This window comes from Microcaecilia unicolor, chromosome 2 (genome assembly GCF_901765095.1).
Source record: "Microcaecilia unicolor chromosome 2, aMicUni1.1, whole genome shotgun sequence".
Lineage (NCBI taxonomy): Eukaryota > Metazoa > Chordata > Amphibia > Gymnophiona > Siphonopidae > Microcaecilia > Microcaecilia unicolor.
In genome coordinates this window covers 325,940,649-325,955,079 of record NC_044032.1, presented here as the reverse complement: position 1 = coordinate 325,955,079, position 14,431 = coordinate 325,940,649, and the positions used below count along the sequence as shown (strand labels likewise).

The window sequence follows — 14,431 nt, the reverse complement described above, 5'->3', positions numbered from 1 at the left end:
CCATTTCAACTAACTTTAACTTTGAGTAACAAGATTGTGGAGACAGGCAATGTAGATCAGCCTAAACCTAGTAGTACTGCTTGATAGTTTGCTCGAAGAATAGTGTTATTGTATTCTCTCTCTCTAAGAATTTTTTCCCTTTCATTATGGTTTAGTTACTAAGGGGTCCTTTTACTAAGGTGTACTGAAAAATGGCTTGTGGTAGTGTAGGTGCTGGTTTTGGGTGCACGCCAATTCATTTTTTAGTGCGCCTGTAAAAAAAGGCTTTTTAAAAAATTTTTGCTGAAAATGAATGTGCGGCAAAATCAAAATTGCCGTGCATCCATTTTGGGTCTGCGACCTCACTGCCAGCCATTGACCTAGCGGTAAAGTCTCACTCAGTAACTGGGGTGGTAATGACCTATGTGCATAAAATGTCACTTGGCACATGTCTGATACGCACATCCGAAAATAAAAATTATCTTCAGCCATGCGTATTCGACGCTAGCCAAAAATGAAATTACTGGAAGAACCATGCGGTAGCCAGGCGGTAACTCCATTTTGGCATGTGTTGGGCGCGTGTAGACACTTATGTGGCTTAGTAAAAGGGCCCCTAAAACTGTTAGAGCTCTTGGGATCTTCTCTTAGTGGACTTGGGATAGAGTGAGGAGTTTTCTTTATTTGTTTCCTATTTTTGGTGGATGACCCTAATGGTTTGCTTAAAAATGAAATTATTCCTATTTTGTATATATTTAAATTTCAAACATTTAAAAAAGAAGAAGAAAAATAAAAGCCTGCACTAAATATTTATTTATATGCTATTAAGGAAGTTAATTGCACCCTTACATATACTTTTTATTTCTGTAGATATTTAATACAACAATTGATACTTCTGAAAAAAGTAATGATCTAAACCTGCGTCTGGCAACACTGCTTAGTCAAACAATTTTAACAGCCTATACTAACATTTCACGAGGCCTTTTTGAACAGCATAAACTTATATATAGTTTTATGCTTTGTGTGGAAATCATGCGGCAGAAAGATGAAATCACTGAATCAGAATGGAATTTTTTTCTCAGAGGAGCAGCAGGTTTAGATAAGGTATGCTTTGAATTCTCTAATGAAAACTTAAGCAACACATTATTATTTAACTGTGTACACAGTAATTATATGAACCGTATGATGATAATGGCTATGTAGCCATTACTTGCATAGACTATTTGAAAACTGTCCTCCCTCCCTCAGTTTGGCTAAAAATATTTGCAGGCCATGTCTACAAGTGTTTCCTGGGATTTGAATGTAATAGACTATAGGCCTGTTACTGTATCTTGTTAAACTCTAAATAAACATATTTCTAAAAATTAAAAAAATCAAACAAAATTTGCATAGGTTTACAATGTGAATTATTTTACTACAATTAAGAGAGGTGAGCTCAGAAAATAATCCATATTTTTATTTTCAAATCTGCACATGTTATTCAGCAGAGAAAAACGTTACCCACAGAAAAAGCAGCTGCAAAACTTTGTGAGTACATTATGCTTGCAAGTTTCAAAGGGAATCATATATTTGCTTACTTTCTCTTTGAAACTTACTTTAAGTCTGTGAGTAAAAAACACTCACTCAATTTATCCAAAAGTGGTTGGTCTAAAAATTGTCCATTATGTTTGTGTAGGACTTATAGGAAATTAAGCAAACATTTTACTGTCTTCCGCTATACTCTGTGGATCTTTTAACTGTATGTTGTGTTCAACAGTACAATATATTGTGAAATTAATATTAAGACACATCATTATCAAACTTTTCTCCAGATGTATTAAACTTTCCTCCATAGACATAAACTGAAAAAAACTTTAATACATTTAACCCATGTTTTATTGTACATCATCTCTACTTTATAGTAGAAGCTCATTTTAGAATGGTCATATAGCACACATGTGTAAATATCGATTTTACAATACTGCTATTTGATGACTGAGGGGCACACAGATTCTAAATTATGGTTTGAGCAGTCCAAATAAAATTAGGCTGCTTGTTCAGGGGGCCTTTTATAAAATATGATTATAAATAGAAATTGAAAAAAAAATAAGATGTTGCCTTTTTTTATTGGACTAACAATACATTTTTTCACCAACTTTCAAAGGCAAGAATTTTCTTTCTCAGGTCAAGACAGTGTGAGGAAAATGAGACAATCTCAGAATATATAAGTGAAAAAACCATTCTAATGAAAAACAGCAAGAGATATGTGAGTTACCAGCTGGTGACAAAGCAGTATAATTTTATGATTTATAATATGATAGGAAACCCATGTTTATTAGGACCCAGCTCTGTGGGTGTTATGGGTGCCTGGGCACCCCTGATATTTTATGCTGTACTTTATTAAATTTATAAAAGAAAGCTCCATGCTATAGAGCAGGAGGAGAAGGCAGGAAGGAGGTGCTTTTGTATCCCAGCTACTGCTCTCTACTCCTTGTGCAGCCTACTGGCTGGCTTGCCTGACCAATGGGTAGCAGGAGCAGGGTTGCCAGATGGGCGGTTTTCCCGCCCAATTGGGCGGTTTTCCGCAACCCGCTGCGGGAAATTTTTGCCCGCGGCGGGTTGCGGTTTTTTGGGCTGCTTTTTGGGCTTCAGGACAGTTTTTTGGGCGGCTTTTTCGGCCGCGGGGGGCGGGGTTAGTGACGTGTTTGGGCGGGGTTAGTGACGTTTTGGGCGGGGTTAGTGACGAGGGAGGCGGGGCTGATGACGGGGGCGGGGTTGATGACGGCAGGGGCGGGGTGATGACGCGGGGGTGGGGGTGTCAGGGGCGGGGTTTGAGTTTGGGCGGGTTTTGGGCGGTTTTTATGCTGCATTGGGTGGGAAAAAAATTTTCCACCTGGCAACACTGAGCAGGAGGAAGAGGGAACAACTGAAGCCTAGAGATAGATGTACTTCCTGTCTACAGCTACCAAAGGAGAGAAGGGAAGTAGCAGATAGACACTGAGAAAAGAAAAATAAAAGACTAACTGTATTGGCATGACAATTTTACATGTTTTGTCAAAGTAATACATTTAGAAGTTGAGGTTAAAAAGTCAAAGTACTAGGAGAACAAAAGGGTGAACATGTTGGAAAGGGCTTTTTGGCTGGGAGAGAGAATACTGCTGTGAAGAGCTGGAGGTAGCAGAAAGCAGCTGAAAGGAGAAAAGAGGTTGGGTAGTGGTGACAGAGCCTAGGAGTGGAGTTGTGGAGAGAGGACTAGAGGGGTGAAGATAGGGTTACCATATGTCCGGTTTTACCTGGACATGTCCTCTTTTTGAGGACACCGCGGGGCGTCCGGGCAGGTTTTGCCAGCCTGCCCATTTGTCTGAGTTTGCGGGCAGGCATGCCTCAGGGTGTTCTGTCCTCCCCTCCCCTCCTGTATCTTATTGTCGTTCCCTGGTGGTCTAGTGGCCTCTTCGGAGGCAGCAAAGAGCTCCTTCTTTCCTGCCCGGTGCTGCCGCAGACCTCTCTCTCCCGGGTGTTGCTTCAAAATGGCTGCTGAAAGTTCAAGTTGTGGCCTTGTGAGACTTCCACAGAAGTCTCGCAAGATTTATTTTATTTTTTATTGTGCTTGATATAGTGCAAATTCGTCTAATGAGAGTTCTATACGGTTAACAGTAAAATAAGAGGAAAAAGGTCAGAGAATAGGATGGTGGAGTAGGGTTACCATTCGTCTGGATTTCCCCGGACATGTCCTCTTTTTGAGGGCGCCATCGGGAGTCCGGGCGGATTTCAGCATTTCCTCAATTTGTCCGGGTTTCGTTGGGATGGGTCATCACATCACATGACCTGTCCTCGTCCTCCAACCTGACTCCTCTGATGCGTGGGCCGATGCAGGCAGGCTACAGGCAGCGTCTGTGCGTGTGCGTGCCAGCCAGCGCCTGCCTGCCTGCCTGCAGATCAGCATCAGCTGATGTGATGATCCTGCACGCTGCACGCAGGTGCAGTTACTGCTACTGCAGCTTGCCGCCTTCTCAGCCCTCCATAACCGAGTCGACGATGAGGCTGCAGAGTCTGGATGGTCTGATGTCTGTCTGTGTGCCCCTTGCTGCCCTTAGACGCCGCCATAACCTGAGGTAGTGAGGTAAATAATAACTAGTAGATCGACGATCTTTAAAATTCAGAGGGTATAATTCGGAGGGGGGGGGGGAGGAACCCTGGAACTTGAAGAAGGGAGGGAGAGAGGGGGCAGGGGGGCCTGGAACTTGGAGAGAGAGAGGGGGGGCCCTGGAACTCAGAGGGGGGGCCCTGGAACTCAGAGGGAGGGAGGGGGGGGACTGGAACTGTCTGGGAGGGGAGGGGCAGGGGAATGCTGCATCACCTGTAAAAAAATTTCAGCACCCCAATGCTGCATTATCCTAGAAATAAGAAGTGGATTTTCCAAGACAGTCCATGTTAAGAATGGCTTTCACCTGCCAGGCAGTACCGATTCAGCACTCATCCCCTTTCCCCACCCTAGTTCTGTCTATTAGCTTTTTCTTTTAGGAAATTATTGAAACCTTTTTAAAACCCTGCAAGCTAACTGTTTTACCACACACTCTCTGGCAACAAATTCCAGAATTGAATTACATGTTGTGAGTGAAGAAATATTTTCTCCAGTTTGTTTTACATTTACTACTCAGTAGTTTCGTTGCATATGACCCCCTAGGCCTTGTATTTTTGGAAATAGTAAACAAGCAATACATCATGTCTACTCATTTCTCTCCACTCATTATTTCATAGACCTCTATCATACCTCCATTCAGCTGTCTCTTTTCCAAGGTGAAGAACCCTAGCCTCTTTATCCTTTCTTCATAGGGAAGTCTGTCATCCTGTTTGCCATTTTTGTCACTCTTCTCTATACCTTTTCTACTTCCGTTATATTTTTTTTGAGGTATGGTGACCAGAATTGCACTCCTCAGTATTCAAGGTGCAGTTGCACCATGGAGTGATACAAAGGCATCATAATATTCTCATTTTTGTTTTTCATTCCTAATAGCTTAACAGACAATGGGGGGGGGGGAAGAAAGTGGGAGACGTTTTGGAACTGGGAATGAGGTTGAGCATGGGGGAGATATGCTGGATAAGAAGACAGGATGAAAGTGGAAGAGTGAAGAGGGAGATAGTGGGAATCCTGGACACACAAGGAGTAGATATTATGGTTTTCTTGGTTTGTGTTTACAGAGTTTTCACTGCACTGACCTAGTGAGCACAGTCATCTAACATGAGCTACGAACTTTAAATGCCGAAACGAAACTTTTAATTTACTGATATGATGAAAGCGAAATACCTATGTTTTCGTTCAGGTCGAAATGACAGAGAAGCGGAATGCAAAACATGTGGTGGTGGGACTTATATTGCTGTTGCGATAAAGGTGCACTTGATTTAGAGGCACATATCAGAACATCGAAACATGTTAAGAATGTTCAGGGAGAAAGCTCATCTATGAAACTTACAGATTTCGTGTTCCAAAATTGATGATTCTGTTTCGGCTGTTGAAGGAACATTGGCATTTCATGCAGTTAAACATCATCATAGCAGTTGCAGGTTAGTAAAAACAATATTACCTGACTCCAACATTGCACGAAAAATATCATGTGCACGAACAAAAACCGAAGCAATTGTTAATAGTGTGCTGGCTCCGCATTCCGTTGATGTGGTTGTAAAAGCACTAAACTGTGTACACTACTGTGGGGTCCTGACAGATGGTAGTAATCATGGATCTCAGAAGTTGTTTCCAATTCTTATTTACTACTTCGATTGGAAAAATGGTGGTTTACAGTCGAAACTCATTGATGTGCATAGCACTCCAGATGAAACTGCAGAAAGAATTTCAACATGTATTAAGAACACCTTGGACAGAGATAGCTTATTTCAGAAGTGTATAGCCTTTGCAGGAGATAATTGTAATACTAATTTTGGAGGTGTTCAGCATAGAGCTACTGGCAAGAATGTGTTTGCTAATTTAAAGAAGATGAAAAGAAAAAGCAGTGGTAATGGTACGTTAGTTGGAATTGGTTGTCCAGCACATGTTTTGAATAACTGCATTCAGCATGGCGCTGATACACTTGATGTTGATATTGAGTCAATAGTTTTAAAAATTTACAACTATTTCTCAATCTACACTGTTCGCACTGAATATTAAAAAGAGTACTGTGAATTTGTTGAAGTGGAATATCGTTAGCTACTTTATCACTGCAAGACTCGATGGCTGTCTTTGTTTCCTAGCATCCATTGCATGTTGCAGATGTTTCCAGCCTTGAAGTCTTTCTTTTTGTCTCAAGAAAAGCCACCTGCTGTGATCCGAAATTTCTTTGAAAATGATCTCAGTGAGATTTACCTTTGGCATATGCATTCGCTGATGAATGTGTTTCATTCACACATTGAAAAAATTGAACGTGAAAATAACTCACTACTGGAGGTTATGAACTGCCTTAAATCTGTCTAGTCTGTTCTCACATGTCACTAAAGGTGAAGGAGTTGTTAAAGAAGTTGCATCAAGATGGACTGGATGACCACTGTGATGCATTTTGTTCACAAGTAGCCTCGCTGTACACCACATGTTTGGAATATTTGGAAATGTGGACCGTGCCACTGGAGGAGTTCACTGCATTTTCATGGATGGCTTTCTCTAAAATTCCAAGTTGGGATGAAGTTCTTGCAACTGTGGCATATCTCAAAGAAAAGGAAATAGACATTGACGATAGCAAATGTTTTGATCAATTCTGCAACTTGAAGAGATTTGTTGAGTCAAACCAAAATGAAGATTTTGAAAAGTTATTGTCGCATGAGAAATGGGTGAAGTACTTCAATAGATGCAAGACTGAGGAATGTTTCTCAGAACGTCTTATCATTGCAGAGTTTTTCTTTGCGATTCGATCACATAATGCTAACACTGAATGAGTTTTTTCCTTAATGCAGAGCCAATGGACAAAGGAGAGAAACAAGCTTCTGGTTGAATCTGTAAAGGGAATTCTCTTTGTGCAGCACAACTTTAAGCATATGACATGCAAAGACTTTCATATGTATATCAAGTGCCAACCAAAGTTGTTGCAGAATATCCGCTCTTCTGATAAGTATTCTAGAGCTCAGACTCAGTCAAATTCAGATTCAGAAACCTTTGAAACGTAGATTGTCTACTGCTGCTGCAGTGTCATGAGAGAGGTTTGCACTGCATGTGGGTATCCTGGAAATCTGGCTGGGGAGCCTCCAGGACCACTGCATGCAAACTTTGCAAAACTTTCATGAATATTTATTGTGGGTATCCTGAAAACCTGACTGGCTGGAATGCGGGTGCCTCCAGGAGTAAGGACCAGGTTTGGGAACCACTGCAATTCTCTGTTGTACAGTACACTCAATACAGCTGCTTGTCAGCTTTTTGCAGTTTTGCTGCTTTTATAGTTGTAAGAGGTTTTACACTAGAGAGTTACACGGGGACAGAAATCCAACCTATCCCCACCCGTCCCCACTGGAATCCAACCCATCCCCATTCATCCCCGTAGGGAATCTAACCCACCCCCGTCTGTCCCCGTGGGGAATCTAACCCATCCCTGCCTGTCCCCAAAGGGAATATAACCCGTCCCCGCCCATCCCCCCCAAGAATTTAATTGCTGACGGCTCTCTCAGTCTCTCTCTCTGGGTTTGAGCTGCAGCACTGCAGGCAAGGAAGGAACTGAAGTTGGAACACTCTGGTGCACACATGTGAAACTTCTCTGATTCACTGGCACTGAGTGCTAAGAGATCACCACATGCACGCAGCAGTAGGTCAGGTGACATCTGATACTCATGCCTATGTCAGAGCTGAGGTCTGCGCATCAGCCCGGGAGCAGAGAGGATTAATAGTAACATAATAAATGACAGCAGATAAAAACCGGATCAGTCCATCCAGTCTGCCCAGTAGTCACAATCATTATCAATTCATGATTAAATCAACAATGAATGTGATATTATATACTTGATTATGGTCTTTCTGTGGCGTTTCTCGGACATAAACCATAGAAGTCCGCCTGGCCCTATCCTTATGTTCCAACTGCTGGAGTTGCCCTTGAAGCCCACTCCAACCTATTCACCTTCTCATTTGCAGGACACAGACCGTAAAAGTCTGTCTAGCATTGTCCTTGTGTTCTAGCCACTAAGGTTGCTGTCTAACCCTTTCCAGCCCATCTTAAACCAGATTGCCATATATGAGACGCAGACCATACAGGTCTCCCAGTATCGGCCCTAGTTCATCACACCACAGTCACCATCTATGTGTCACGTGACACATCTACACACAAGCAGCCATTTAAAGTTTAGGTTTTTTATAACTTCCATTTTCTAATTAGAGATTCTCTGTGTTCATCCCATGCCTTTCTGAATTCTGTCACCATTTGTGTCTCTTGCACCTCCTTAATGGAGACTTTCTGCTGTTAAAGCAAGGAGCAGGAGGAGGAGCACTCAAAGAACTTGGTACTCTATAGGTGAGAGGCTGGTGCAAGTACAGCATACACTTCCATGAGAACCCCACAAGAACTGCTTCTGTCCCCATGGGAACCCCGCAGGACTGCTTCCATCCCCACGGGAACCCCTCAGGAACTTCTTCTGTCCCCACGGGATCCCCACAGATCTGCTTCCATCCCCGTGGGAATCCCGTTCCCGTGCAGGTCTCTGTTTTATACTTTATTTGTTCCTGTGCAGTTGATATACTGCTGCATTCTTTTAAAGTCACCATTCTATGGTTGGTTAAATGGTGCTACAATTGTTATTTCTGTTTGGACTCATTGAATCCTGTGTTAAACATTACTGTTTGTTGTGCTTTTAGATGCCAATTAAAGCTGAACCCTTGTGTTTCAACGTTATTGGTCTACCTCCATTTTCTTGTGGGCACTATTCCATGGTTGGTTAAATGGTGCCACAATTGTTATTTCTGTTTGGACTCATTGAATCCTGCGTTAAACATTACTGTTTGTTGTGCTTTTAGATGTCAATTAAAGCCGAACCCTTGTGTTTCAACGTTATTGGTCTACCTCCATTTTCTTGTGGGTTTTTTTGTCCATGCAAATGGGGGCAAACAGTTGTTCAAAAACTTGAAATCTGACATAAAATCGTGGCTCTCCCTGGTAGGGTTACCATGATGCTCATTTTCAAAGTACATAGACTTACAAAGTTATGTATGTTACTATGGAACTTTGTAAGTCTATGTGCTTTGAAAATGAGCACCCATATGTCCAGTTTTATCTGAACATGTCCTCTTTTTGAGAACATGGCCAGGCATCCGGGTGGGTTTTGCCAGCCTACCCGTTTGCTAGATTTGCGGATGAAAGGGCAGGCTGGAGAGCAGACAGCTGGGCGGTCCTCAGGGTGTCCTATTCTCCCCTCCTCTCCTTTACCTTACTGTGGTGCCCTGGTGGTCTAGTGACCTCTTCAGGGCAGAAAAGAGCCCCCTCTTTCCTGCCCTGCACACCTACAGACTGTCTTGTTCCCTGTGCCACTTCAAAATTGCTGCTAACAGTTCAAGCAGCAGCCTCGCGAAACTTCCATTGAAGTCTTGCATAGGGGGGCGGGGGGGGCAGAGAAGGGGTGTGACAGTGGGGCGGGGTATGTGTCCTCTTATTTCTTAGGGCAAATATGGTAACCCTATGGTGGAGGAGGAAGAAAAATTAAGGGATTGGAAAGGGGGGTGAGGTCAGGGGAAGCAGGAGATTTCAATTGGCAGAAGTATCAAAGGTTTCAGAGAAAAGAACTGATTTAAGCAGTTTCTTAAAAGTGTGAGAGGAGGGTTGTTTCTATTCTTTTTTTTTTCATTAAATTTTTTTTTTATTATAACAATTTTGTAACAGCTTTTTCAATGAGCACATCCTGCTCACTCTAGCCCATGCAGGGGCTAACAGTTACTGAACTAATACATCATGCACAATCTTATCATTTATTTGAACTCCTCTGCATTATTTGTTTTAATAATAGTCCCATAAACAACATCCGCACTCCAACTAGGCTGTGCGCCAATAATATACACCCCCCCCCCCCGACCCTCCAACCACCTTCAGCCCCTGTATAACGAGAGTACCTTTTGGTGCTTTGAGGCACACACTCTCATCCCCTCCCCCCCTTGTCCCTCCCCCTCCAAGCCCATCTACCTCCTCTAATTCTCTAGCATCCTAAATGCGTAGTAATCGCTGTTGGAATCAAGCCCATCCACCCTTATGTCGCAGAAACCCCTCCCTGCGATAGGCCGTAAGATGCTCCATTTGTATTAACTGACCCAATTTGCACTTCCAATCACCCAATGTCGGGAGGATCTACTTTCTTCCAATGCCGTGCTATAAGGCACTTAGCTGCTGCCAACCCCCATCGCATCCATTTGCTTTCCTCCCAAGAATCCCTCTCGTTAGGTAAACCCAAGAGGCATACCACAGGACTGCACACCAAGGATGAGTCAATCAACATTACCAATGCTTTCATAATGGCCTACCAGAAAGGAACCACTCTGGGACATGTCCACCATACATGTAGAAAAGAACCCAGTTGTGATTTACACCTCCAGCACAGGGTTCACCAGGGTACATCTGATTCACCAGGGTACATCTGCTTCAATCTCTCAGGTGTGTAATACCATCTGGATAGGACTTTATATGCATTTTCCTGCACCAAAACACATACCGAGGCTTTTTGAACCTCCCCACAAATAATTTCCCACTCCCGATCAGAAAAACGGCAGTTTAAATCTGCCTGCCAGGCCCCCTGAAAACCAAATGGCCTGGGATCCCATCCCCTAAGAAATTTATATATCACTGATATGGGTCTGGACACCCTCCTCCAGCCACTCTATTCACTCTCTGGATGTGGAGGTCTGGTGGTTGACCACCTTCCTCAGGATTCAAAATGTACCCACACAACTCTCTAATTACTGCGTCACAGTTGCTAAATATATCCAAGTCAGGGATTCCTTTGAATCGCAAATTGTTTCGGTGCGACCTATTCTTCAGGTCTTCCACCTGCTCCCTGAGTTGTTGCAATTCCAGCGTGTCAGTATTCACTACTTTATGCAGTTTCCCCGTGTCCTGCTTAAGAGTCTCCGTCCCCTCCTCCACCTCACCGACACGAGTTCCCAAGTCGTGAATTTCAGCCCTAATTTCTCTCAGGGCAGTTTGTATATCCTTTCGGACCCCCGCCAGATCGGCCTTCAAGTCACTATGTCTGATTTTGCAATCTCACCAGCTTCTTCGAATTCCTCCTCTGCGTGCTCCTCGCCGGCCACAGCTGGGCTCACCGCCATCTTTGTGTTCAAGCTGCCATCCCGGTCCGTGACATTACTTCCTCCTAGGAGGAGGGTTGTTTCTTGATGTGCTGGGGGAGTGAATTCCAGAGCTGGGGATCTAGATAAGGCATTTTCTCAGGAGATGGTCAGGTGGAGAGCTGAGGGAGGAGGGAGGGAGGGAGAGGAGATTAATATGGGATGACTGGAGGTGGTGGGAAGGGGGTGTAGGGAATAAGGAGATTGTTGATATAGGCTGATGCAGAAGGAAGGCGGCCCTTGTAGACAGGTTTTGAACTTGACACATGTGGACATAGGAAGCCAGTGTTCAGAGTGGAGGACGGGCATGACATAATAGAAGTTTTGGGAGTTGTGAAGCATTTTTACAGCAGTGGATTGGACTTAACTGTAGGTGTTTCATAGAGTGAAGAGGGAGTCCGGCATAAAGGGAGTTGTACTACTACTACTATTTAGCATTTTTATAGCAGTAGTCAAACTTGGAACAGAGAAGGGGTTGTGAAAGGTAGGGATGGACAACACGAATATGATGCATTATAAAGAATGAAGAGTGAACTACAGAGTTGATTTATGATTTAAAGGTCATTTGGTCGTACCGAGCCCCCAACCTTTTGAATATAGAGAAATCAAATACATTTCTATTATGCATGGAGTACATAACAGCACTGAGATGGGGGAAAAGAACAATCTGTTTTCTAGCAATTTGGAACTCTTTTTTAGCCTTAGCATTGAGGATCTATATTATCCTCAATGCTTAATTGGCTGAGGGTATGAGGAGGAAGGGGAGAGAAAATGAAAATTGATGGTGATCTGGGTTCTTGGTTCTGAATCAATGGATGCTATCTATTTTTATAGTTGAGAAATGTTTGGGGGTTTATTCTGTGTTGTTATTGTCGATTTGACCCTCATATCTTGTAATAAAGATTTTCTTAAAGGTCAATTTTGGTATTGAAAATGATGCCTAAACTTTTTATCACGTCTCTGAATGGAAATGACTTATCATCAATTGTGGGGTATTGGGGCAGTGAGTTACAGGTTAAGGAAAATGATTGATTCATATTTAGTAGTGTTTAAGAAGAGGAGATTGTCTTTAAGCCATATGGAAACATGGTTGAGACAGGTATTTAATGATGCAGGTGAGGAGGATGGGTCTGAAGTGCAGCAGAGGTTTTGGATGTCATCAACATAGCAGTAAGGGATGAAGCTATGTTCCTGAATCATAGTAAGGGGGAGAGGAAAATGTTTAAAAGGGTGGGGTGAGAATAGTACTACTACTACTAATATTTAACATTTCTAAAGCGCTACCAGGGTTACGCAGCGCTGTATAATCTAACAAAGAAGGACAGTCGCTGCTCAAAGGAGCTTACAATCTAAAGGACAAAAAAGTGCTGTCAATCAAATTGGGGGCAGTCTAGATTTCCTGGATAGAGGTACAATGGTTAGGTGCCGAAAGCGACATTGAAGAGGTGGGCTTTGAGCAAGGATTTGAAGATGGGCAGGGAGGGGCTTGGCGTATGGGCTCAGGGAGTTTATTCCAAGCATAGGGTGAGGCGAGGCAGAAAGGGCGGAGCCTGGAGTTGGCGGTGGTGGAGAAGGGTACTGAGAGGAGGGATTTGTCCTGTGAGCGGAGGTTACGGGTAGGAGCGTAAGGGGAGATTAGGGTAGAGAGGTAATGAGGGGCTGCAGATTGAGTGCATTTGTAGGTTAGTAGCAGAAGCTTGAACTATATGCGGTACCTGATCGGGAGCCAGTGAACAGACTTGAGGAGAGGGGTGATATGAGCATATCGGTCAAGGCGGAAGATAAGACGGGCAGCAGAGTTCTGAACGGATTGAAGGGGGGAATAGATGGTTAAGTGGGAGGCCAGTGAGGAGTAGGTTGCAGTAGTCAAGGCGAGAGGTGATGAGAGTTCGGGTGGTGTGCTCGGACAGGAAGGAGCAAATTTTGCTGATGTTGTAGAGAAAGAAGCGACAGGTCTTGGCTGTCTGCTGGATATGGGCAGAGAAGGAGAGGGAGGAGTCGAAGATGACTCCGAGGTTGCGGGCAGATGAGATGGGGAGGATGAGAGTGTTGTCGACTGAAATAGAGAGTGGAGGGAGAGGAGAAGTGGGTTTGGGTGGAAAGACAATGAGCTCGGTCTTGGCCATGTTCAGTTTCAGGTGGCGGTTGGACATCCAGGCAGCAATGTCGGATAAGCAGGCTGATACTTTGGCCTGGGTTTCCGCAGTGATGTCTGGTGTGGAGAGGTAAAGCTGGGTGTCGTCAGCATAAAGATGGTATTAGAAACCATAAGATGAGATCAGCAAGCCCAGGGAAGAGGTGTAGATTGAAAAAAGAAGGGGTCCAAGGACAGATCCCCGAGGAACTCCAACAGAGAGTGAGATGGGGGTGGAGGAAGATCCATGAGAATGTACTCTGAAGGTACGGTGGGAGAGATAAGAGGAGAACCAGGAGAGGACAGAGCCCTGGAACCCAAATGAGGATAGTACAGCAAGAAGTAAATTATGATTGACAGTGTCAAAAGCGGCGGATAGGTCGAGGAGGATGAGGATGGAGTAGTGACTTTTGGATTTGACAAGGAACAGGTCATTACAGACTTTAGTGTGTGCCGTTTCTGTCGAGTGTAGAGGGCGAAAACCGGATTGAAGCGGATCGAGGATGGCATGAGAGGAGAGAAAATCAAGGCAGCGGCTGTGAACGGCGAGTTCAAGTATCTTGGAGAGGAAGGGTAGGAGGGAGATGGGGCGGTAGTTGGAGGGACAGGTAGGGTCTAGTGATGGTTTTTTGAGAAGTGGTGTGACTACAGCATGCTTGAAGGTGTCAGGGACAGTTGCAGTGGAGAGAGAGAGGTTGAGGATATGACAGATGGGGGGGAGGGTGACAGTAGGAGAGATGGTGTTTAGTAAGTTGGTGGGGATGGGATCAGAGGAACAGGTGGTGCATTTCGAGGAGGAAAGAAGGTGGGCGGTTTCCTCCTCAGAGATATCAGGAAAAGAGGAGAAGGTGGCCTGGGTTGATTGGTTGAGGGAGTGGGTTAAAGGGTGAAGAGGAGGAGGTGGCTTGGTAGTGAATTCGAGGTTGATCTTCTGCACCTTGTCATGGAAGTAGTCAGCTAGTGATTGAGGAGAGAGTGAGGGGGGGTGGGAGCAGAGGGCACTTTGAGGAGGAAGTTAAGGGTGGCGAAGAGACGACAAGGGTTGGAGCTGAGAA

At 44.1% G+C, this 14,431-nt stretch overlaps 1 protein-coding gene across 1 annotated transcript in view; it reads left to right on the top strand.

The window, feature by feature from the left end:
- DNAH6 (dynein axonemal heavy chain 6) overlaps positions 1 to 14,431 on the top strand; it is a 2,906,060-nt gene that overhangs the window by 2,078,091 nt on the left and 813,538 nt on the right. The window contains exon 63 of the mRNA XM_030192089.1: positions 847 to 1,080. Within this exon, the coding sequence (XP_030047949.1) occupies positions 847 to 1,080 (234 nt within the window). The remainder of the gene's footprint in view (positions 1 to 846; positions 1,081 to 14,431) is intronic.